At 37.7% G+C, this 26,987-nt stretch overlaps 1 protein-coding gene across 1 annotated transcript in view; it reads right to left on the bottom strand.

Annotated features, from left to right (window-relative positions):
* Nucleotides 1-20,625, bottom strand: part of Znf280c (zinc finger protein 280C) — a 38,586-nt gene extending 17,961 nt beyond the window's left edge. The window contains exons 1-9 of the mRNA XM_051141191.1: nucleotides 20,472-20,625; nucleotides 18,058-18,123; nucleotides 17,595-17,728; nucleotides 13,931-14,036; nucleotides 11,348-11,515; nucleotides 11,114-11,217; nucleotides 6,314-6,534; nucleotides 1,658-1,815; nucleotides 787-887 (exon numbers count right to left, since the gene is read on the bottom strand). Of these exons, the coding sequence (XP_050997148.1) occupies nucleotides 787-887; nucleotides 1,658-1,815; nucleotides 6,314-6,534; nucleotides 11,114-11,217; nucleotides 11,348-11,515; nucleotides 13,931-14,036; nucleotides 17,595-17,728; nucleotides 18,058-18,123; nucleotides 20,472-20,610 (1,197 nt within the window). The 5' untranslated portion in view covers nucleotides 20,611-20,625. The remainder of the gene's footprint in view (nucleotides 1-786; nucleotides 888-1,657; nucleotides 1,816-6,313; nucleotides 6,535-11,113; nucleotides 11,218-11,347; nucleotides 11,516-13,930; nucleotides 14,037-17,594; nucleotides 17,729-18,057; nucleotides 18,124-20,471) is intronic.
* Nucleotides 20,626-26,987: the final 6,362 nt, after the last annotated feature.

Raw genomic sequence — 26,987 nt, forward strand, 5'->3', positions numbered from 1 at the left:
GCATATAATTTCTGTAAAATTAGTCATGATACATCACTGGTTTAGAAAAACATCCTGCACTAAGGATAATTCAAACCATAGCCACACTTGATTCTTCTTTTTAGATCTATCATCCCTTACATTTTTAAATACTTGTTCTATGCTTTTTTTCTTCTATATAAAAGTTATTTTCTTCTTCAGATTTTAAGGACTAAGGCAGAGACAGTTTATCTTTGTTTTCTTAACACTGGGACTCATTTCAAACTCTGGAAAAACACTAGTCAAGCAGCAGCTGTGCAGTAATGCACATCTTTAATCCCACATTCAAGAGGTAGAAGCAGGTGGATCTCTGTGAGTTTTAGGCTGGCCTGGTCTACAGAGTCAGTTCCAGCACAGCCAGAGCTCTGTTAGAGAAATTCTGTCTCAAAATACAAAAACAAAAACCCCAAAACAATAATATATAAAGTATTTATATAGATATTTAATTAGGTTCTCCAGTATTTCTTATTTCCTTGACAAGTCTATACTCTTCTCTATATGATAAGCCCATGTTGGTCTTTCTCCAGTAGGACAACTCTCTATTACAGAAGTCAGAAAACTATGGCCAAGACAGCCAAATCCAGAGCACTAGCCCCACATACAATGCATGAGTTCAACCAAGAGGAAAGTCACTAACACAAAGGCTTTTCAATTTTAGTATACTAACTAATTTTGTTTAAACACTTCAGTAATCAAAAGAAAAAAATACTATTCCATGGAATGCAGATACTGAACAGACATTGAAATATATAATAAATGAGTGTATACCTGGCAAATATAGGGCATTTCACCAGGTTTATGAGTGTCCTTCATATGTTGTAGAAACAGATGCTCTGTTTCAAATGACAATTCACAGATTTTGCAAATATCTGAAAGGGAAAACACATCGCATCATTTTTCACATGCTTATGAAACCAGGATTCATTTCACATAATATCATCTAATAATACAGTAGTACTACTAGAATAGGTGGTTCTAGCAATCTTTTCACTCATCTGATCACTAATATTGTTCTGAAGAACTGCGGATGTAGCTGGGTTGTAGATTATTTGACCAACATTTCTTAGCCCTTTGGTTAATCTCTATTACTGCAAAACAAACAAACAAAACAAAACAAAAAAATCCAACAAAACAAAAGAAAGATCTAAGGACATTATTTTCACAACACTGTGGGCAGAGCTACTGTTTTTATTCACATTTTCAGTTAAGAAACCAGGAGCATAGAAAGATTAACTATCAAAGGTCCTACAGCTGTATTAAGAAGCAATGCTGAAGCCCAGTGTGGTGGTGCACGCCTTTAATCCCAGCACTTGGGAGTCAGAGGCAGGCAGATCGCTGTGAGTTCGAGGCCAGCCTGGTCTACAAAACGAGTCCAGGACAACCAAGGCTACACAGAGAAACCTTGTCTCGAAAAACTTAAAAAAAAAAAAAACAAAAACAACAACAACAAAAAACAAACAAAAAGAAAAGGCAATTTAAACCTAAGCTACACAAGTTCCTAGGCTGTGCTAATTGCAACAATAGTTAGTTTTTATATTAAGTATATATTAAGGCCATTGGTTTTAAAATTGAAAGTCCTCTATAAGCTTTCCAACAGGATCCTTAAGGTTCTCTCACAATCACATAAAGTGTCACTTACTAGAAAAATCATGAGGAGTATGCGTACTCTCAATGTGGCACTGTAGCTGGAAGGGGTTGGGATACTGCCGGTAGCAATGCTGGCATGTAGTATGGCTTTCCCAGGTCTCATTGTTCTGTTTTTCATGTTCCAAGTGGTGTTTCATGTGGTTCATGAACCTATAAATGACAGTAAAATAGGTGCAAAATGCAAATTTATAACAACAAAAGATCTGCAAATAATTATCTGATCCTAAAATTTCAAATGTAGTTGCATGACTACAATTTAAAATATTATCTCCAAAGCTTTAATGCCCTCTATAAAGGTGTATACTTGTGTTTGACTGGAATCAGATTGGCCCCCATAGGCTAATATATTAGCATACTTGTTCCCTGGCTGGTGGGACTCTTTGGGAAGAATTAGGTGTGACTTTGTTGAAGGTGTGTTACTAGGGGTGGGCTTTGAGGTTTTAAAAGCCCTTGCTATTCTCAGTTTCCTGCCTCTCTCCCTCTCTCTACATTGTGATGTCTCAAGAAGTACGCTGTCAGCTACTCTTCCATGCCTGACTGTCCACTGACATGCTTGGCATGGACTCTATTACTCTTTGTAATCCTAAGCCAAACTAAATGCTTTCTTGTATTGATTGCCTTGGTCATGGTATCATGTGTCTGTAGAACTAACTTTCAGAAGGTTTAGAAAGCAGGATTCATTTGAGTTCTGAGAGACAGCTACTCTGGGAAACAGTAGATTCTATCACCAAACAACAGTTGTGTACTCAATCCGAACACAGGAAGATTAGAATACCAAGGTTATTCTCCATTACTTAGCCAGTTTGAGGCCCATCTAAGTCCTGTCTAAAACTAAGGTTAACTTCATTAAAGGGCTCTTTGAACAGTTTTTCATTTCTGCTTTAAAAATAACCCAGTAATATATTCAATATGAAATACCACTAATTTGCTATAACATTCATTTCAGATCTATACCTATTGTTGATAAAAATAGAATAGCAAACCTCATTTCTCTATAGAAATCATTATTTATATTTCAAAACAAAACATGTAGAAGCAATCTACCATCAAAGGCAGCATAACTTATAGAAGAGAGATTTTTCTTTTTTTTTTTTTCTTTTCTTTTCCTGGTGTTTCGAGGCAAGGTTTCTCTGTATAGCCTTGGTTGTCCTGGACTCACTTTGTAGACCAGGCTGGCCTTGAACTCACAGAGATCTACCTGCCTCTGCTTCCCAAGTGCTGGGATTAAAGGCATGCACCATCATGCCCTGCTTGAAGATAGTTTTTTCAATATCTTAAATGCACTATTTCAAAACTTATGAAAGAAAAATGTTATTGGATTGGTCATAATTAAAGTCAGTTTTGTTCTATTTAATGATACTGGGATACTGTTGTTATAACTACCTGTTAGAAGGCTAATGTAGTGAGGGCCTAGATATGAGCTGACAGGCTTTTGGGGGAAGGAATTGGATCTGGAAGGCTCTGATCTAAGCAACGGATTAATGAGGGCATTATGGGGCCTAAATGAGGGAAGAGGTCATTGGAGGCAAGTCCTAAAAAGATGTACCTTGCCCCTTCTTTGCTTCAATTTTTCTTCACTATGCCCTTCCTCCATATTTCTGACTCCTTACAAGTATCAGGTAACCATGGACTGCAATCTCTGATACCATGAACCAAAACAATTTTTTTTCTAGACAGGGTTTCTCTGGACTCACTTTGTAGACCAGGCTGGCCTTGAACTCACAGCAATCCAACTGCCTCTGCCTCCCAAGTGCAAGGATTACAGGCATGTGCCACCACGCCCAGATAAAACAATTCTCTCTTCCTTAAATTGTTTCTCTTAGATATTTGTCACAATGTCAAAAATTGTAATACAGAAAATATTATTATTTTTCTTGCAGAGTGTTAACCTTTGTAACACCATGCATTGGCTCAGTTTAGATCCTGTTATCACTGCTTCCCTAAAAAAAAAAAAAAAAAATACTTCCTATAAGAAGAAACTGAGCCAGGCAGTGGTGGTGCATACCTATAATCCCAGGACTCAGGAAGTCAGAAACAGGTATATGACTATGAGTTTAGGGCCAACTTGGGCTACAGAGAGTTCCAGGACAGTCAGGACTATTACACAGAGAAACCCTGCCTTGAAAAAAGAACAAAGAGAAGAAGGAAAAGGAGTAGAGGGAGGAGGAGGAGGAGAAGGAAAAGAAGAAGAAAGAGAAGGGGAAAGAGAACAAGAGAATGAGGGGAAGAGAACAAAGAAGAAAGAGGAGGGAGAGGAGGAGAAGGAGAAGCAGAAAAAGAAGAAGAAACTTTGACATTTTGTGGCAGAGCTTATGATAAATGGGCATACTTGTTTTAAAGCCTTTACCAGACTGAATTTAAAAGTAAAATAACTTAATCAAAACACTTTGGCTGGGTTTGGTATCTCATACCTACAATATCAGAACTAGGGAGGAAGGGAGGAATCAAGAGAAACAACAGCAAAAAAATAAATAAATAAATAAAATAAAATAAAAAATTAATATTAGCACTCTGAAACTGTCTCAAAAAAACTAAAAAAAAAAAAAAAAAAAAAAAAAAGTTCTCCATCTTCTGAGTGCTGCGGTTACAGGCTTTAAAATATTGTTCTTTATAAAGAACTGTTAATTACATTCTACAATATCTACTTTTTTGGAGATAGGGTCTCTAGGTATCCCAGGATGGCTTTGCAATTGTGTTGTCTCAGCATCCCAAGTACTGGGATTACTGACATTCACCACCATGCTTGGAGCCCATTGTCTTCTTCACTCCTTTGGTTTTGGTAGAAGTCTATAATTTACTTTGAAAAGTATGCAAAATATCACATGGTTCTGTGCGTGAAGACAGATGTGATAAATCAAGTACCAGTTAACCTCTGATCCAAAGTTTTTGAGCATCTCATTACTCCAGCAGAGCACTTAACATGTGACATGTTGTACTGGTTAGTTTTATGTCAACTTGACACAAGCTAGAGTTATCAAAAAGGAGGGTACCGCAATTAGGAAAATGTCTCCATAAGATTGGGCTGGGGGCAAGCCTGTTGGGCATTTTCTTAATTAGTGATTCATGAAGGATACCCCAGTCTATTGTAGGTGGAGTCTGGGCTGGTACTAGGTTCTGTAACAAAGTGGCTAAGCAGACCACAGGGAACAAGCCACTAAGCAGCACCCCTTCGTGGCCTCTGAATCCGTTCTTGACTCCAGTTTCCTGCCCTATTTGAGTTCCTTTGATGATAAACTATTATGGAACTGTGAGAAAAATAAACCCTTTCCTCTGAAACTTGCTTTTTTTTTGAGACAGGATTTCTCTGTGTAGCCTTGATTGTCCTGGACTCACTCTGTAGACCAGGCTGGCTTCAAACTCAGAGATCTGCCTGCCTCTGCCTCCCAAGTGTTGGGATTAAAGGTGTGCACCACCACCGCCTGGCTTCCAACTTGCTTTTTGGTCAAGGTGTTTTGTCACAGCAATAAAAACTAAAACCAAGAGACATGTGAATATAAAATGCAGGTAAATCAGAAGTATTGTGCAAAATTACCTTTAGGCTATATATAATAAAGTATAAGGGACACATAAATCAACTTACTTAATTTATACAGTATAATGCGAATGGTAAAGTCAAATTGGTAAACAGATGTTCATGGTAAAACTTTTTCAAATCATTGTTGAATATTTAACAATTTTATTATAAAATGTTGGGAAAATAGCACTGTTACATACATGAAATCACAGTAGTTGTAACCATATGTACCAGGCTGTGCAAAATGAAGCCACTCAAAATCCTAGCATGGGCTGGGCGGTGGTGGCGCACGCCTTTAGTCCCAGCACTTGGGAGGCAGAGGCAGGTGGATCGCTGTGAGTTCAAGGCCAGCCTGGTCTACAAAGTGAGTCCAGGACAACCAAGGCTACACAGAGAAACCCTGTCTCGAAAAAACAAAAAACAAAAACAAAACAAAAAAAAAACCCAAAACCCTAGCATGTTTAGGAAAGGGGTTCATGAAGTCCCATTCTTTTGAAGACAGGGTTTCTCTCTCTCTCTCTCTCTCTCTCTCTCTCTCTCTCTCTCTCTCTCTCTCCCTCTCCCTCTCCCTCTCCCTCTCCCTCTCCCTCTCCCTCTCCCTCTCCCTCGGAAGGCTTTGAGGTTTCAAAAGACTGGTCATTCCCAGTGTGTTGCTTGCTCTCTCTGCCTGCTACTTGTGGGTCAAGATGTGACTTCTCAGTTGTTCCTGCTACTATGTCTCTGCTTCACCATCATAGATTCTGTTCCTTTGAAACACTAAGCTCAAATATAATACCTTCTTTTATAAGTTACCTTGGTCATGGTGTTTCCTGCAATAGGAAAGCATGTCATTTCCCCTAAGTTACAGTAAATACTCTTGATTTTTCTTAAGCTAGCAATATATATATATATATATATATATATATATATATATATATATATATATATATATATATATATAAAACTGAGTACATCCAGCCTTCGAACTATGAAAATACAAGAGAAAATTAAAGTATTTAGCATAACGAATAACCTTTCTTAGTAGAAGTATTACAATGATTTGCCTAGAATAGGAAAAAACCCCAATATTTCTATTAAAACATCAAGATGCAAATTAGTTTATTTTCAAGCAAATAAAAATAAATATTTACATACCTAATATTATTTTTCAGAATTTTCTTGCAACTGAAACACTTAAAAGTTGTGTTAGTCTTCGGGTCTTCATCGATAGCTCCTTCATGCCTTCCATAATAAAAATCACTAACTTGAATGATCAAGTTGTCTTTATCTGAACCAATGTTAGTTTTGTTTTCAGCCTTTATATGGTCTGACATAAGACTTCCTAGAAACTCATTTATCACGTCTGGGCAACAACGCTGAAAGAGGAGAAACAGTATGTTTTATTTGTATCTCATATACATTTTAATAAAGCATAGTTGGGAACTAGACTTTGAGCACAGTTGACCTGTCAATTCCCCTAACACAAAGCACTAGATAATGTGTGGCCCACAAAGAAAGAGTTATAGATCATATTTCAAAATCTCAATGTATTCTATATATAACACTTAAATATTGTATGGGGGATGGTTACCTCAAGTAAAATCAAGGCCTCATTTAAGCTGATTCTAATGTAGAATACTTTTCTCTCATAAGTCTTTTTTCAATGGCAAAACAAATCTCTTATTGTATATAATTTTCAACGGTAGAATTTTGTTAGGAGCAGTCCCTAAGAATAAATGGAGCAGACTGGGGAGTTGGCATAACAGTTAAGAGCATTGACTACTTTTCCAGAGAAGCCAGGGTTCAAGTCTGAGCACCCACATCATCATAACTATTTGTAACTAGTCCCAGGGAAGCCAAATGCCTCTTTTAGTTTCCAGAAACACCAGGTATGTAAGTAGTGCACAGACATAAATGCAAAGAAAGCACCCAAATACATAACATAAAAATGAATAAATCTTTAAAATAGTAACAGTGAAACAAAATAAAATGACAGAAAATATTTGCAAATCATAGAATTCTTCTAATTGTTGAATATTTAAGCTTTATTTAAAGTGTTAGAAACCATCTGTGAGAATTCTTATAATTCAGTACCACAACAATAACAAACAACATTAAAATATCCTAAAATAACTTCAAAATAGACACAGATAGTAGGAAAATAAAAAGGAGCTTATAAATAAAAGAGGGAAATTATTTTCAGAAGAAAATTACCATATGTTTAAATCTCAGTAAATGTTTGCTGTGTTTAAAACCTAAACACCTGGCCACTTATAACAGAATTTTACAGTACTGTGATGGTTGATCTTGGTTGTTAACCTGACTACATCTGAAATGAACTAAAACCCAAGCAGTTAGGCACATCCATAAGAGATTTTTCTTGTTTGAATTACTTGAGGTGGGAAACCCACCCTACATCTTAGTTACATCTGGTGGCAGCCCACATAAAAGAACGTAGAAGAAACTTTTGGCTTTTTGACTGCTTGCCCTAACTCTCCCAGGTAAGTTCCTTTATCTTATTTCCAAGCCATTCCTTCCGCGGGGAGGCAGGGTTTGAAGCCAGTTCTTTGTGATTCCAATTTGTTGACTGCGAACTGGAGGCTCTCTATCTCTAGATTTGGGACTCCAGCACTAGACTGGGACTGCGGAGACCTTCAGTGTAGCATATTGAACAGCTACTGGATCCTTGCCCTTGCTCTCAGGAGACAGCTACTCAGACCACAGCCTGAAAGCCTCTTTAACAAATCTCCTTTTAGTGTGTGTGTGTGTGTGTGTGTGTGTGTATATATGTCATATATATATATATCATATATGTATCACATATATATTAAATTTAGATTTATCTCATATGCCAGTTCTGTTCTTTATAGAGAACTCTGACTAATAAACTGGTATGTTCTATCAGTTCTACCTTTATTCTACATCTATTTCCTCTGCTAATTTTTACTGCTATAGAAAATGTTGTGGTATTCTCTTGTTCCACATTTTCACACATTCAGTTATTTCTGAGTTTCATTTTCATTTTTATTGTGATACATTTGTTTCCATTAGTTCTCATTTAAATTTTCTAAAAAAGATTTGGAACATAAAGGAACTGAGAAGATATTTCTTTTTTTTATTTAATTAATTTATTCAGACTACATCTCAATTGTTATCCCCTCACTTGTATCCTCCTGTTCCTTCTTCCCTCCCTCTTTCACCCTATTCCCTTCCCCTAGGCCTGTGACAGAAGGGGACCTCCTCCCCCACCATATGGTCACAGGCTATCAGGTCTCATCCTGGTAGCCTGTTTCCCCTTCCTCTGAGTGCCACCAGGCCTCCCCACCAAGGGGAAGACATTTCTTTAAAAAAGATATACAAAACTGAAATGAGGTTTCATTTCATTGGGATGCCTCTATCTAAAACAAGAAAGTGGAGAAATCCAATTTTCTTACATTGTTGGTAGAAATATAAACCAGTAAAACAAGTATGAAAAAAATATAGAAGTTCCTAAAAACAATATAAATATATGATCCAGCAATATCACACTAGGTATATATCCAAAACAAGTGAATTTTGGATTTCAAATACAAATCTACAAGCTCAAGCTTACTGTATAATTATTCATAGCCAAGACATCAAAGTAATCTAAGTCTACTAACACACAAATGAAAAGAAAATGTGGTGTGTAGACAGTTTGGAATATTATTCAGCCTTAAGAAAGCAGGAAATTCTACCCATTGAAATCACATGGATAGACTTGGAAAATATTATATTAAGTGAAATAGGTCAGTAACAGGACAAATAAATAATTCGCAATTACATTTACATGAAAAATCCACTCTAAATAATAATGCAAAGAGTGGAACGCTGAGTGCCACCATCTGGGGAAGTGGCAAATGGGGTAGCATTAGTCAACGGATATATAGGTTTAGTTATTCAAGATAAATAGGCTCTAACGATCCACTGTACAGCATTAGAATGCACAGATGACTGTAGTGAGAATTTTGGAGTGTTTCTTTAAAAAACAGAAGCATTAGCTGGGCATTGTAGGCACACCTTTAATCCCAGCACTCGGGAGGCAGAGGCAGGCAGATCACTGTGAGTTCGAGGCCAGCCTGGTCTACAAAGTGTCTCCAGGGCAGCCAAGGCTACACAGAGAAACTCTGTCTCAAAAAACAAAAACGAAAAAACAAAACCCAGCAATATTTATCATAAGAATAGGTTTTATTTTATCCTAGGTGTGGGGATATGGGACTGCTTTGCAGCAGCTGACTATGGCTTGCTTCGTGGGCTTGCCAGTTGCAGATAGATTCTGAGACTGTGTGTGACATTTTGAATTCTGAGGACTTTTCAGAGGGTAAATAAATACGAGGGCCCCCAAGAAAGTTGTTTGTTGTGTGGATTATTGGTTGGTTGACTGCTGGTTGCTGTTGGTTGCAGTTTGTAAAAAAGAAACAAGAAAGAAAGAAATTAGATATCCTGATGGTGAAGATGAAACTTGCCCCAAGAAGGTCGATACTCATAATCAGCAAGAAGTAATGTAATGGTGACAGCACCCCCCGCCTTGCTTCTCCCTTTTCTCTTGTATCTAGTATTAGGGGTCTGAAAGGGTAGAGAAAGTGGAAGAAAAAGGAACCCACCAAGTAGTAAAAAGTCTAGTTACAGCTGACAACACTGAATTGCATGTTTAAAATTTTGTTAAGATTTTATGTTGTGTTATTTTACAAAGCGCAAAATGGACAGGTGGAAGTTTCTGCAAGTGGTATATGCTTGTTTCACAGAGGTACACATCTGTCCACATGCCTTATTATCAGTTAAATGTTTGACATCAAAGAACTGCAAATAGGTTTAACTAAACTCCTGAAAGAAAACATGTGGATATAGAGCTAGAAAAGAAAAAGGAGCTGGGTGTGATGGTGTACACCTTTAATCCCAGTACTCTGCAGATCTCTTTTAGTTTAAGGCCAACCTAGTCCACACAGAGAAACCCTGTCTCGAAAAAAAAATCTGGTTTTGGAAAAGTGAGCAGAATCTTTTTTCTAAGATGCTTTTTTGTATTCCCCCTTCTTTTCCACAAATCATCTATCTTACTTATCCTACCATTTTCTGGCCTTCTTCCTCGCTGCAATTTACATGGGGCAGGCAAATAGAAGAAGGGGTATTTTATAAAACTGAAGCAGGATACTAGGTCATCTGCTAACATATTTTAATTAGAAACTCCTCTAAAGCTAGCCATTTTTAGTAGCTTCAAATATAAAACTTCAGCTCAGGAGCTTGAAATATCAATATAAAACTAGAATTCATTTATAACTCTGTATTCTGGATTGAGTTAAAACTATCATTTCATAAGAAATGCTCCATTAGGAAATTGTGGAAATTAAGGCATAAAACTAAGATGTCCACTGAGAAATATGAAATGAGTATGACACCAAGGAAAAAAGTAAAACAGGAAAATTTAAGTTATATGAAAGATTAATCAATAAAATTCCTGCTTTATGAGAAGTATGACATGATTTAGTCAATAAAATATTATAGTTCATTCATTTTCAATGAAAATTACACATACTAATTCATTTAATGTAAATAAAAAACACATACTATAGAGTAATATTATAAACTTAACTTACATAATTTCACCATCGGGAAGAATTTAAATTTTGTATAACCATGATTTTTTGGGGGGGTATTTTCAAGACAGGGTTTCTCTGTGTACTCCTGGCTGTCCTGGACTCTCTTTGTGGACCAGGCTGGCCTCGAACTCACCGAGATCCTCCTGCTTCTGCCTCCCTGTGAGCTGGGATTACAGGCATGAGCCACTACACTGGCTGAAAATTAATTTTTATACGACAATATAAAAATGCCAATAAAAGAAGCCTTATTAAATAACTAGAAAAACAAATATTTACTCTATTGGTCTTAATATTTCATGAATCTGTAAACATTTCCAAAACTCAAAATTTGTAACTATTTTACCTTCATGTGGCATTTCAAAGGATCCAAAAAACCGAATTTAACATTGCACTTTGGACAAGATCTTACTGAAGGTGCTCCAGACTGAATTGATGAGGTATTTATATCTAAAATAAATTAAGGACTTTTATGAGTAAATACTGATCTTTTAAAAAACTTAAAGATCCTAAAAACCCATCACAATTAATAGAATTTTTTAAATTAACACATTTTTCCTATGTGAAATTTCATACTTACTTGATACTACAATCTGGAAAGAAGCCTCTGAAGGGGCTGTATATACAGTTGAGGAAGAGGAAGGACTTATTTCAGAAACACTTGTTTCAATCTTTGGCTTTTTTGGATTAACACTGTTTATTTTGGAAGTGGAAGGATGTTTTAATCCTAATGAAGTTTGATCGATACCTACAAAGATTTGAACAACAGGAAAGATATTTATAAATGCTTTAGCATAAAATATTACTTATGTAAAATTGATATGAAAATGCCTTAGATTTAAAATTTAGTGAAAATGCTTTGGAGCTAATCTAAGTGAAAAAACATTATAGAACCAAAAAGCAGAAACTATACAAGGAAGCATTTTCATATTCACAAAATAAACTTTGTGCAAGAAAATGACAAAGATATTTTCAAATAAAGCTATCCATTAAAGAAGGCAGCGTGAGGTTAAAAAGGCATAAATCCTGAACCCAGCATGGTGGTGCACACCTTTAATCCCAGCACTGGGGAGGCAGAGGCAGGTGGATCCCTGTAAGTTCGAAGCCAGCCTGGTCTACAAAGTGAGTCTAGGACAGCCAAGGCTACACAGGGAAACCTTGTCTCGAAAAACAAAAAAACAAAAACAACGAACCAAACAAAAAAAAGCATAAACCCTAGCTGGGTGTGGAGGCAGAGGCAGGTGGATCTCAGTGAGTTCAAGGCCAGCCTGGTCTACAAAGTCCAGGACAGCCAAGGCTACACAGAGAAACCCTGTCTCGGAAAAACAAAACAAAAGCATAAAACCCACAACACACAAAGCAACAATAACAACAATAATATAACACAAAGAAAAAAAAAGTCAGATTAACTTTCTCTGAGCTACGTTCTTATTTTTTATCTCAATAAAATTCTAAAATGAGTAATATTATCTTCAAATACCTAATATTGGGTCCAGAGAATGGATGTATTATGTGATAAACATGAAATGATGTGAGAAAAGTTAGATGACTTGATAAAGCATACAGAAATCTAGAGTAAAGGCTTATACATGTATCATGTATCATCATCATCATCATCATCATCATCATCTTTTTTTGGTTTGGTTTTCTAGAAAGGGCTTTTCTGTGTGTAGTCATGGCTGTCTTGGAACCTTGTAGATCAGGCTGGCCTCTAACTCACAGAGATCTGCCTGCCTCTGCCTCCTGAGTGTTAGAAGCAAAGGTGTGTGCCACTGACTGCTTTTCCAGAGGTCCTGAGTTCAATTCCCAGCAACCACATGGTGGCTCAAAACCATCTATAATGAGATCTGGAGCCCTCTTCTGGCCTGCAGGTATACATGCAGGCAGAGCACTGTATACATAATATAATAAATAAATCTTAAAAAAAAAAAAAAACCCAAAACTTTTGTTGTCTTATGTAGCCCAGGCTGACCATGAATTTATCATGCACTGAAGACTGGCTCTCAAACTCCTGGTCCTCCTACCTCCACTTCCCAAGTGTTGAAATTTCATGCAAGTGCCACCACATTCAGTGGAAAAAATTTAAATAGTGAGCAAGAGTTACTATCTTTAACTCCTAGAATCTTCACAAATGGAAACTTGTTCTAGGAATGAGACCTTGTGTTTCGTAAAATACATTAAGACAATTATTTCATCTTCCTATCCAAATGGTTCTTAGTTATTTTGCTAACTAAACATAGGTTACTTTCAAATGAAGTATTAGCATAGTGAGAAAATACTTTTGACACTGAAATCAGTATAAAACTTTTCCTTTGGTTTAATAAATATAATATACTATTTATTAGTAAATAAAAATTCAAGGCTGGGCCATGGTGGCGCACTCCTTTAATCCCAGCACTTGGGAGGCAAAGGCAGGCGGATTGCTGTGAGTTCAAGGCCAGCCTGGTCTACAAAGTAAGTCCAAGACAGCCAAGGCTACACAGAGAAACCCTGTCTTAAAAAAAATTGAAAGATAAATTATACTCCTCTCTAGTGAAATGCATCAAATTACCTAATAGAAGAACTACTTTATTCTATTATAGCAAATATCTCTTTTAAATCTAGGTAACATCTTTTTTTCTTTTATAGATTTATTTATTATTATATACAGTGTTCTGCCTGCATGTACACCTGTAGTCCAAAAGAGGGCATCAGATCACACCTTATAGATGGTTTTGAGCTATTATGTGATTGCTAGAAACTGAACTCAGGGCATCTGGAAGAACAGCCAGTCTCTGAGCTATCTCTCCAGCCTATTTTTTTTTTTTTTTGGTTTTTCAAGACAGGGTTTCTCTGTGTAGCCTTGGGTGTCCTGGACTCACTTTGTAGACCAGGCTGGCCTTGAACTCACAGAGATCCACCTGCCTCTGCCTCCCTGCATGCTGGGATTAAAGGAGTGCGCCATCACACCCAGCTTAAAATCTTTATTAGCTTACTTATTTAATGTGCTTCTCTATATGGCATGGAGTCAATTCCCTACTTTGACTATGTACGTTCCAGGGATCAGTTTGTCTATAAGCACCTTTACTGGATGAGCCATCTTCAGGGCCCCATACTGAAATTTTACATGTACATTAATGAAATCTCTTTTTATAGATTTTTAGGAAGAAATTCTAAATCAAACCTGTACTCTCTTTCAGTATGCTGGAGGACGGTGTATTGCTGGGTGAGTCCAACCGTAAGACAGAAGCAGCACCTGGATCAGCTTGTGATGAAGTCATTGAAACATTCTGTAAAATGTTAAAAGTTATTTTGTCAATTATTATAAAAGTAAACCAAACTGTATGCTAACACTACAAAGATAAGTTAGAAAACACACAAATACAATTACTCTTCTCTTTTAAAATGAGGATAGACTGGGTGCGAAGCATATTGGCATTCTTCAAAGTTATTTTTGTAATTTTCCTAGAAAACTAAAATTAGTTGTAAATAAAACGTTAAAAAAATTTAAAAAGCAGTGATTATATTATCAAGGCAGGGTTTCCTTTCTGGTATAATTTCTCTGTAAGAACTTTTTATATAATTTTAAAAATATTTTTTAAAAAGATTTATTTATTTATTTTATGTATGAGTGCTCTATTTTCATGTATACCTTCAGGTCAGAAAAGGTCACCAGATCACATTATAGATGGTTGTGAGCCACCATGTGGCTGCTGGGAATTGAACTCAGGACCTCCGGGAAGAGTAGGGTAGGGTCTTAACCCCTGAACCATCTCTCCAGCCTCACTACAAGAATATTTTAGCAGTACCTACTAAAGACTTTTTTTTCTTTCCAGACAGGGTTTCTCTGTGTAGCTTTGACTGTCCTAGACTCACTCTGTAGACCAGGCTGGCCTTGAACTCACAGAGATCCACCTGTCTCTGCCTCCTGAGTGCTGGGATTAAAGGTGTGCGCCACCACACCTGGCCTTACTAAAAACTTTCAAAAGTTCATATCCTTTGATATAATCATTCCACTTCCCAAATTTGTGTTAAGAAAATGTAAATGTTTAACAGGATAGTCATACTAACAGAATATAAAAACCTGTATGTTCAACAGAGGAAGAGTTAAATAATTTAATAAATTATGGTGGCCCATCATACTTTTGAGGAACATACAATGAATGACAAAGAAATATATCCTCAGTACAATATTCAGTAAAAATGAGAAATGGGTGTGAAATCTGTGTAAATATGGTCCTGACAGACTACACTTTCTACAGAAAACAAAAATCAAAATCAAAAACGTTTTTCTTGTTTTTAATCCTTTTCAAGTACATAGCTTTCACAATGAGAATACAAAGATTTTGTTTGCTTGTCTTAAGCTTTCAAGCTGAGAGATGATTAGGTTGGAAAAATTTCACTTTCTTACTAAATTTTCTTTTCACATTGAGAGAAAGGGAATGAAACAGGGTTTCCCAAGATCCTGCAGAGCCTAGGCCTATTCAAACAGACTGGCCTCTTCATTTTCCTGCCTCAGTCTCCTCAGTTGCAGTCTCAGCCATATGCTACCATGCCTGGTTTTGCCACTAGATATTTTTGATTAGTTTACTAGGAAGTTAAAGAGACAGAGGCTGGAGAAATGATGTCTCAGTGGTTAAGTGTACTTGCTGCTCTTGCCAGGGACTGGGTTCACTTCTCAGAAACCACACAGGGGCTTACAACTGACTATAACTCTCATTCCAGGGGATTCAACACCCTTTTCTGGGTTTTGTGGGTACAGAGCACATATATGATGTACACACATACACATAAGCACTCACACTTATGTATAAAATATTATTTTTTACAAAACAAGAATAGAGACAGCTATTGAAGTTACCTAAAACAGCCGGTCATAGTGGCGCACGCTTTTAACCCCAGCACTCAGGAGGCAGAGGCAGGCAGATCTCTAAGTTAGAGGCATCCTGGTCTACAAAGAGAGTTCCAGACCAGCCAGGGCTAGAGAAAGAAACCCTGTCTTGAAAACCAGAAACAAAAACAATTACCACAAACATTCCATTCCTAGAATCAGAGACATAAGCAGAATTATTCATTGCATGAAATCCTACATACAGATATGCCTTAACACACATTAAGAGTGGATTAGCTCCTTCTTTATCAGAAAATCCTCTAAAAAACTTAATATGTTGGGGATGGAGAAATGGGTCAGCAGATATCAGAGTTGGTTGCTCTTCCAGAGGACCCAGATTTGATTCCCAGCACCCACATAGCAGCTAACCAGAGAATTCTCAACAGAGGAACATCGAATGGCAGAGAAACATCTGAAAGAAACCCTCGGCATCCTTAGTCATTAGGGAAATGCAAATCAAAATGATTCTGAGATTCCATCTTACACCTACCAGGATGCCTAAGATCAAAACTTCAAGTGACAGCACATGCTGGTGAGGATGTGGAGAAAGGGGAACACTCCTCCATTGTTGGTGGGAGTGCAAACCTGTACAACCACTTTGGAAAACAATCTGGTGCTTTCTCAGGAAATTGGGACTAGATCTACCTCAAGACCCAGCTATACTACTCCTGGGTATATACCTGAAAGATGTTCTTCCACACAACAAGGACATTTGCCTAACTATGTTCATAGCAGCCTTATTCGTAATAGCTAGAACCTGGAAACAACCTAGATGTCTGTCAATCGAAGAATGGATAAAGAAACTGTAATACATTTACACAATGGAAAACTACTCAGCCATTAAAAACAAGGAGATTTTGAACTTTGCAGTCAAATGGATGGAACTAGAAAAGATCATCCTGAGTGAGGTAAACCAGGCTCAGGAAGATATGTGTAGTATATGCTCACATATAAGTGGATATTACCCCAACATAGATGTCCTCTGAGAGACTCCACCCAGCAAGGAAATGGGACAGATGCTAAGACTCGCAGCCAGACTCTGGGCAGAGTGCTGCGAGTGGTATGGAAGAGTAGGGGGATGGAAGGACCTGAAGGTTCAGGAACCCCACAAGGAGACCATCAAGATCGATGAATATGGACCAGGGGGGGCCTGCATAAATTGTTGTACCAAGCAAGTACAACGCATGCAGTAAACCTAGACCCCCTGTTCAATTCAGATGTGGATAGCTCATTCCTCATGGCTGTGGAGAGGGCGGGAACTGCCTCTAACATGAGCTCTGGTGTTCCCCAATTTGATTACTTCCCCTAGTGGGGAGACCCTGTGGGCACACAGAGGAAGGGGATGCAGGCTATCCAGATGAGACCTGACAGCTGTGGTCACATGGTAGGAAAGGAGGTCCCCTTCTGTCAGTGGTCAGGGAAGGGGAATAGGGCAGAAGAGGGAGGAAGGGCAGGAATGGGAAGATATGAGCAAGGGGATAACAATTGAGATGCAATCTGAATAAATTATACTAAACTGAAAAAAAGAGCCAGGTGGTAGTGTACGCCTGTAATCCCAGCACTCGGGAAGCAGAGGCAGGTGGATCGCTGTGAGTTCAAGGTCAGTTACACATAAAAACCCTGTCTTAAAAAGAAAGAAAAGAAAAAGCAAAAACAACAACAAAAAAATTGAAGGTGAATGTGGTGGCTCATGCTTTTGAATTCCAGCACTGTGGAGGCAGAGGCAGGTGGATCTTTGACTTTGAGGCCAGCCTGGTCTACAGAGTGGGTTCCAGAAGAGCCAGGACTACATAGTGAGACCCTTTCTTGAACAACAACAAAAAGAACCCTAAAGATAATGACATTTTATTTGAGTAACTGTGGTAGTTAGCTATGACCGTTCTCATCTCTAGCTGGATATATAGTGTCCAATGTGTTCTTGAACAAACTGCTATGTTAAAAAAAAACCCAGACTTACAGATTTAGACAAGGCCTGAACATCAGAACTCTCTGAAGATTTTGGTTCCATATGAAAGCTTGGCAAAGCAGTCGCTGGATTAGATGGTGGATTTCTGTAGTGTTGATTTGTAGTCTTTGATATATTAGAAATAGCTATATTTAAAAAAAACACATTAAAATGAACATATTGGCATACAATTGTGCCAAATAGTTGAACATAAAATTAAAACAGTAAGAGCTAGAGCGATGGCTCAGCTCTTGTGCTGCTCTTGTAGAGGACCCAGGTTCAGTTCCTCGCACTTATATCAAGTGGTTAACAACTACCTATTAATTCCAGTTGCAGGGGGTCCAATGCCTTCTTCTGCCCTTCATGGGCACCTGTACACATATGGTAGATACACACACAAACCTCATATAGGCACATATATATACACACAAATAAAACAAATCTTCACTACTAATACAGTACAGTAATATGGTACCTGAATTGAGTGAGTCATTCTTTAGTCCCTTTGAAGATGAGCCAGGGATACATCTGTTCAAAATATCTACAAGAATATTTTAAAACTCATTAGTGAAATGGAATGTATTAAGATATTATCAGAGAACAGAGCAAACCTAAATATTAGTATTTGACTAGTTTCAGGGGGTTAAATATACCACTCTGGAAGTCAATTTGGGCCCGACAGGATACTCTAGATCAATTTCAGACTGTTATCTCTTGTCCTTGTGTGAACATAATTTCCTGATTACTGAGAAGCCATATTTAAATTAAGAAAGTCAAAATTTGATTAAAATGTCTCATCTCAAGAAGGTAGTATCTTAGTTATGGTCTCTATTGCTGTTGATAATAAAACACCGTGACCAGGGGCAGGAGAGATGGCTCAGTGGTTTAGATTACTGCCTGCTCTTCCAGAAGTCCTGAGTTCAATTCCTGGCCACCACATGGTGGCTCACAACCATCTATACTAGGATCTGATGCCCTCCTCTGGCATGTAGGTGTACATGCAGATAGAACATTCATATACATAAAATAAATAAATCTTTTTAAAAAACCAACACCATAACCAAACGCAACTTAGAGAGGAAAAAGTTTATTTTATCTTACAACTTGTACTCCACCACTGAGGGAAATCAGGGCAGAAACTCAAGTAGGGCAAGAACCTGGAGGCAAGAATTGACAGAGACCTTGGAGCAATGCTGCTTCCTGGCTTGCTCATAGTTTACTTAGCTTTCTAATATCATCCAGGTTCACCCACCCAGGGGTGGGACCACACTCTATGGGAAAGGCCCATCCATCTCAATCATCAATCAAGAAAACACACCACAGGCTGGCCCATAGGCCAATCTGGTAATGGGCATTTTCTCAATTGAGGTTCCCCCTCCAAAAATGGCTCTAGCCTGTGTCAAGTTGTCATGAAAACCAGCCAGCACAGGTAAAAAGAACAAAAATATTCCATACAACTACAAAAATTGTTTTTATCTCCTTATAGAAAGATTTAGTCGCCAGGCATGGTGGCACACAAAGTGAGTCCAGGACAGCCAAGGTTGTCTCGAAAAGCCAAAAAGGAAAGAAAGAATTATTCAAGAGTACCATAAATGTAGAGTTGTTATATGATCACAGAAATGGAATATCTTATAATAGTGGTTCTCAACCTGTTGGTCACAACTCTTTGAGAATCATGTATCAGATATCCTGCATATCAGATATTTATATTACAACTCATCAGACTATCAAAATGACAGAAGTAGCAACAAAATAATTTGTGGTTGGTGGTCACCACAACATGAGGAATTGTATTAAACGGTCATAGCACGAGGAATGTTGAGAACCACTGGTCTACAAAAACATGACATAAATCTAGAAAATAAAAACCTTTTTTTCCTCACATTATTTAAATATCATGATTTTTTTTCTGCTACTTTATGTTGTTGCTCCTGTTGTTGAGACAGGGTTTCATCGTTTAATATCCCTGGCTGTCCTGGAACTTTCTCTGTAGAACAGGCTGGCTTCAAAGTCACAGTGATCCACCTGCCTCTGCCTCCTGAGTGCTGGGATTACAGGCATGCACCACCATACCCAGCCCTGCTACTTAACATTTGAGACAGGGTCTCAAGTATATAGCCCAGACTGTCCTTGAACTTTCAGTATTTCTGGAATTATAACTATGGACTACCAATGCAGTCTTTAATCTTATTTTCAGTTTAAATATTAAACCATAACATTGTTCCTACTTTGTGGTGGTTGCAGTTCACTAAACACACTTTTATTTTTGAAGGAAAGCACTTTGGTCGTATTTTCTTTATCAAAGTTATTTCTTATATTTTGGGGATATAATTACATCATTTCCCCCTTCCTTTTTCTTCTTCTAACCCCTTCCATACACTTCTTTCCTTTCTTTCTTTCAAATTCATGGCCTTTTTTTTTCATCAACTGTCAACATGTACATATCTGTGTTTGTGCATGTGTACAGGCTTGTTCAGATCTGTGTGAGTATATATGTACATCGGAGTCTCAAGGCTGGTGCTGGGGCACCTCTCTACTTTATTCACTGAGGCAGTGAATTGAACCCAGAACTTGTCAATAAGACGAGAGTCTAGCCCATCACTTTCCTCCAAGGACTCCCCTTCTAAGAATGGAAATTGCAGAAAGGCTACCATTCCCACCTGGTGTTTACATGGCTTCTGAGGATCCAAATTCCAGTACCTGTGCCTGCAGCTTCCACAGCAAGTGTTTCAACTGCTAAAACCTTCCCCTAGCCCTACCTTGCTTTTCATCTAAGCTCTATACAACAATACATCAGGTACTAAAACTAAAACAGTCACCGGTTTTTCTCAATCAAAGAAAAAAAAAAAAACAGCCATCATATGAAACTTCACTGAAATAAATACTCACTTGAAATGGCAGGTTTGGAACTTGATATCTCTCCAACAAAGATCAACTCATCATCCTCATCTTTATTTTGGATTTCTTCTGTTTTCTGCTGCCATGGTTCCAACTCTTCTTCTTCACATTCCATGAAAAGTTCTGCCATTTTTGAATTATCTAATATTCAAAAGGAGAGAAACAACCTTTATTTTCTTTTTTTAAAAGATTTATTTATTAATATGTATACAGTGCTCTGCCTGCATGTACACCTGCAGGCCAGAAGAGGGCATCAGATCACATTATAGATGGTTGTGAGCCAGCATGTGGTTGCTGGGAATTGAACTCAGGACCTCTGGAGGAGCAATCAGTGTCCTTAACCTCTGAGCCATCTCTCCAGCCCCAACCTTTATTTTCAAGAGGAAAAATGTTGTAATAGTAAGTATGCTAATTAAAGATAAACTTTAATAATCCTAAAGGAAACTACTGAGTAACTATGTAACTATGAATTAATATTCATAGTTGCTATATCATAGCAAAATTAACTGAGAAAACAGCCTGTAATATCTGAACTAGTAGCTCAGTGTAGTGGTGTACCCCTAAAACCCTACCTACCACTCATTCAGGAGGTTGAAGTAGCAGGATGGAATTTTTGAGGCCCTGTCTCAAAACAAAACTAATAAAAACTGGCTGGATAGCAAGAAGATCAGAGACTGCAATTTAGTTACAGTGGCCAAATACTCCTTTTCAGATTTTTGCTTTATATTTACAGATTTTTTATTTGCATGTATGTCTGTGTACCACATGCATGCAATGCCTGCAGAGGCCAGAATAGGGTGTGGGATCACCTTCAACTGGAGTTACAGACAGTTGTTGGCAGCCATGTGGGTTGTGGGAACCAAACCCAGGTTCCCTGAATGAACAACCAGTGCTCTTAAGTGTTGAGCCCCAGGTGGCCAAAAAATTAAGATCAAATCTAATCATACTAAGTTTATGCTATATGACTAGGATATGATGATACTTATAAAAAGGATAATGTATATAATCCTTTATATATATATATATATATATATATATATATATATATATATATATATATAAAAGTATATATCAAGTATATAATCATTCCTTGAAACAAAAACCCACCACTTGTATTTTAAAAAGGAAATAAAGCAGGAAGAAGAGGCAATTGGAAGGAAGAAAAAGCTGCACCAGAGATATTAAGGTACAGAACGAAGGAAAACGAGATACCAGGATGTAAATAGGGGAAATGAGACACCTATCCCATTCAAGGGTAGACTAGACATTTCTCATCAAGAAATTAAAAAAAGAAGGTACTGCAAATACTACAAGTTCTGAATAATTACACAGCTCATAACACTTTAGTGCTTGACTCCTTTTGTTTTTGGTACACACCTTGAGTCCTAGCACTCAGGAGGCAAGTGGATCTCTTTGAGTTCAAGGTACACCTGGTCTACATAGTGAGTTCCAGGCTAGCAAAGGACCTGTCTCAAAATGACAGCAACTTGCTGGAGAGATAGCTCAGTAGTTAAGAGCACTTGCTGCTTTAGCAAGAGGACCTGGGTTCATAGCCATCATTAATAGTGAGGCTTACAACTACTTGTAACTCCAATTTCAGAGGATTTGACCATCTTTTTTGATCTATGAGGGCACAAGGCAAGAATATGGTGCCCAAATATACTTACAGGCAAAACACTCATAAAGTAAAATAATATTTTAAAGATCTAAGAATAAAAAACAACAACAAAACCCAATAGCAAACATGGATATGGGGGCTGGAGAGATGGCTCACAGGCTAAGAGCACTGGCTGCTCTTTCAGAGGTCCTGAGTTCAATTCCCAGCAAGTTCATGACCTGGTGCCCTCTTCTGGCAGGCAGGCACTTATGCAGACAGAACACTGTACATAATAAATAAATCTTTTAAAAAATGCATAGGGTAACTAATGAGCAGCAAAACTTGAAGAGAGGCCACTGCCTGGCTAAAAGTCAGTTTTCTTGAGACAAGGTCTTTCTATATAGTTCTAACTTACTTGGTATTTGCTTTGTATTTGTATTTGTAGCAAAAAGAGGGGGGAGGGGGAGATATGGAGGGTGCTTGCAGAGAGGGCTAGTGTTGACATTTTAAAATGTTCATTTTCTGTAAGAATAAATTAGCTAATGTCAATTGATGATTTCAGAGAAAGTTATAATTATATGAGTATTTCTTTTAATTTTAGTTTATATTTTATGTGTATGAATATATTGTCTGCATGCATGTGCCATATGCATGCCTGATGCTCACAAAGGTTAGAAGAAGGCATTGGATTGACTAGCAGTGGAGTAACAGATGGTTAAAAGCCTCCATGCGGGTGCTATAAACTGAACCAAGGTTCTCTGCAAGACACAAGTGCTCTTAACTGAACCATCTGTCCAGCACCATTATACGGGCATTTTAAAAACAGAATAGGGAAATAATTATTAGAAAACCATCTAAGTAATTCCAGGCAAACACCTTGGGAGCAAAGGGAGTACATAATAACGTACTTATGTACATGCACACACCTATGACTACCCCTCCTTCTTTCAAAAAGTGGTAGATATTGCCAGGTATGGTGGAGTATGCCTTTGATACAGAGACAGGTTGATCTCTGTGAGTTCGAGGCCAATGTGTTCCAAGACAGCCAGGACTCCATAGTGAAAACTTGTCAAAAACAAAAATAAAAGCCGGGTGTGGTGGCGCACGCCTTTAATCCCAGCACTCAGGAGGCAGAGGCAGGCGGATCACTGTGAGTTCGAGGCCAGCCTGGTCTACAAAGTGAGTCCAGCATGGCCAGGCTACACAGAGAAACCCTGTTCGAAAAACCAAAAAAAAAAAAAAAAAAAAAAAAAACCTAACAGCAACAAAAATAAAACAAAACAAACGCAATGTATATAAAATAAATAAAATTGTTAAAAAAAAACAAAACAAGCAACAACAACAAAAAGAAAAACAAGAAAGAAACAAAGGAAGGAAGAAATGATAGTTATGAGGGCTGGAGAGATGGCTCAGTGATTAAAAGCATTTGGCATTCATCCAAAGGACCAAAGATTGGCTGCTCACACAAGCTGATGCTTATAAACAGAGAATGTGTGACAACGTATTCTGGCCTCTACAGGTAATGTACAGACATGCATATATAAACAAATAAAAATAAATCTGAAAAAAAAAAAAACCCTTACAGCCTTTCTAGATTACTTGACTTTAAATAATTGCATATTGTTTCAGTTAAATAAACTGGAGGCCTAACTAAAATAATAGTAATGCAGGTGTACATGTGATGGAGTAAGATTTGGCTTGAGGTGGGGGTTAACTAAGTAAAATAATCTTGGGGTTTAGCCTTAGACAATGATATTTTTACACTTAAAACAGCTGGATGTGGTAGCGCATGCCTTTAATCTCAGCACTCAGGAGGCAGAGGCAGGCAGACCACTGTGAGTTCAAGGCCAGCCTGGTCTACAAAGCCAGTCAGTCCAGGACAGCCAAGGCTACAGAGAGAAACTTTGTCTCAAAACAAAAAACAAAAAACAAAACAAAAAACAGTTATGCGGGTTGGAGAGATGGCTCAGGGGTTAAGAGCACTGGCTGCCCTTCCAAAGGTCCTGAGTTCAATTCCCAGGAACCACATGGTGGCTCACAACCATCTGTAGAGATCTGGTGCCCTCTTCTGGTGTACAAGTGTATATGCAGGCAGAACACTGCATACATAATAAATAAAGAAATAAAAAAAAAAATCAATCAAACAAAAAAGTTATGCACCACCAAAATGGCTCAGCAGGGCAAGTGCTTACTTTATAAGCCTCATGCTGTGAGTTTACTGCCCAGAACCAACCTGACAGGCGGAAGAACACAAATTCCTCTTACTTCCACATGTGCATCGTGGCAGTCACCACTACCCCACCATCAACCGCTCAGGTTCTCGTGTTCTCTCTCTCTCTCCCCCTCCCCCCTTCTCCCTCTCCCTCCCCCTCCCCTCTCTCTCACACACACACACACACAGATTATGATGATGTGATGATGCAGTCATTTTTAAGGGAATTATATTAAATAATCCACCTTTGACCCAAAATTAGGACACTAGAATAACATTAAGTGGCAATACATGAAAACAGTAAGTTGGGAACAGCATGAAGAAAGAAAAAAAAACCCTAACAAATTGGTGCCATTTTCCAAAAATTTTAATTTAATTTCTCCTCGTAAACATGTATGACAAAAATTTTCACAGTGGGCTAAGAGGTTAAGAGTACCATCTGCTCTATCAAAGGTCCCGAGTTCAATTCCCAGCAACCACGCGGTGGCTCACAACAACCTGTAATGAGATCTGGTGCCTTCTTGTGGTGGGCAGGCACACATGTGGGCAGAATACTGTATAAACAATAAAATAAACCTTTTTTTAAAATTAAAGAATTTTTTTTCACAGTGCATGTTAGATATCTACTGAGTAACACTTTTTTTTTGAGACAGGGTTTCTCTGTGTAGCCTTGGCTGTCCTGGACTTGCTTTGTAGACCAGGCTGGCCTTGAACTCACAGTGATCCACCTGCCTCTGCCTCCCAAGTGCTGGGATTAAAGGCATGTGCCACCACGCCCGACTTAAAGATTTATTTATGTCAGTTCTTGTCTCCTAGTTTTAAAAAATTATTTTTTGAGATTATAATTACATCATCTCCCTCTTCCATTTCCTTCCTCCAAACCATCATATATACCTTTCCTTGCTCTCTTTCTAATTTGTGGCCTCTTTTTCATTTATTATTGTTATATATGCATATGTGTATGTATGTATATATGTATTATATTCCTAAATAGAGAAGTACAACCTGCTTAGCCTTTATAATATATGTATAATGTACATGTATGTTTTCAGGACTAATCACTTGTCATTGGATAACCAAATTCTACCATATGACCAAACTCTACCACTACTTGACATCCTTTTCCTAGGACCCAAGTAGTGGAAGGAAAGAACCTCACCTCAAACTGTCCTCTGACCACCATAACTGTGCGCGCACACACAAATAGATAAATAAGAGTGATAACTTTGAAAAAGCCATATATGCTAGAGTCAATTGCAGAAACAATACTTACTTCTTTCTTGAAAACTGTTATCCTTATCCATCAAATTGAAGTATCAACTAAAAATAAGCACATGATACCAATCAATTTTATGAGTTCCAAATAATACTAAAAAAATACTGAAACATGAAACTTGATTTTGAAGTCTTTGAGTCTAATTTCAACCTTGAGCAAAATTACAACTCCTTACCAGGTAACAAGACTTATTTTTCTACCTTATAAGATAAATGTATCAGTCTGGTAAGACTTCTCACCAATAAAGGCATGTGCTGCCAAGTCTGAAAACCTCAGTTTGAGATAGAACCAACTTCTCCAAGTTGTCCTCTGATCTCTTCAAGCACACTCTGGCAGACACACACGTTAATTTTTTAAAAAAATATCAGACTGGGGAGATAGCGCAATCAGCCAAGTTCTTCCCTTCAAGCATGGGACTCCAGTCTGATTGCCAGAACCCAATATTATGATACTTGGCATAAAAGCATGCACTTCTCATTTCAGAACTGAGGTGGCAGAGATGGGGGATCCCTAGGGCTTGTAGCCAAGCAGTCTGTCTTAGTTGGTGACTTCCAGGCCAATCAGGAAACCCTGTCTCAAGGAAGTAGATGGAATTCCTGAGGAAGACACCTAAAGTTGTCTTGTGGTATCCATATACAAACACTCACAGGTGCACAATGTATAATAAAAATTAAAATAAAAATTTGTAGCACTGGGGGCTGGAGAGATGGCTTAGTGGTTAAGAGGACTAGCTGCTCTTCCAGGGGTCCTGAGTTCAATTCCCAGCAACTATCATGGTAGCTCATAACCATGTATAATGTGATCTGATGCCCTCTTCTGGCATGGAGGCATACATGCAGTTAGATCACTCATATACATAAATGAATAAATCTAACAAACAAACAAACAAAACCTGGGCATGGATGCTCATAGCTATAACCCTACCCCCAAATAGGACCATTAAATTATACACATCATCTAATCCTTTATTTTTCTGTTCAAAAACATTACCTGTTCAGTATGGTATGTGTAATATACAGTTATAACTCACTTTTCTACTATTGGTTTTTTACAGAATGAATGTAAATTTAGCAAACAAAATAATGAATAGCTTAAGCATTTACTACTTAAAGAAATAGGATGAATTATAGAATTAGAAATAAAAATTAAAAGGCATGCTATGTAGAAATAGGTAATTATCCAGCCCTATTTTAGTAAATTATAATGTCAAAATAAGTGACATCTTTATGAAATGCTGAGATTTGGAACTCCTCTCATAACAACTTTTTCAAAACTACTCTTCACCTTTTCAATATACTTTGATGTAGTATTAGTCAAATGCTAAACTCTTAAAAATGTAGAGCCAGGAATTGATTAGTAGTTAAAATTTTTAAGTGCGCCTCCTTGCTCATCTTTCTATGGCACTTAAAGACTCCCATAAAA

Source organism: Acomys russatus, chromosome X, assembly GCF_903995435.1.
Source record: "Acomys russatus chromosome X, mAcoRus1.1, whole genome shotgun sequence".
Lineage (NCBI taxonomy): Eukaryota > Metazoa > Chordata > Mammalia > Rodentia > Muridae > Acomys > Acomys russatus.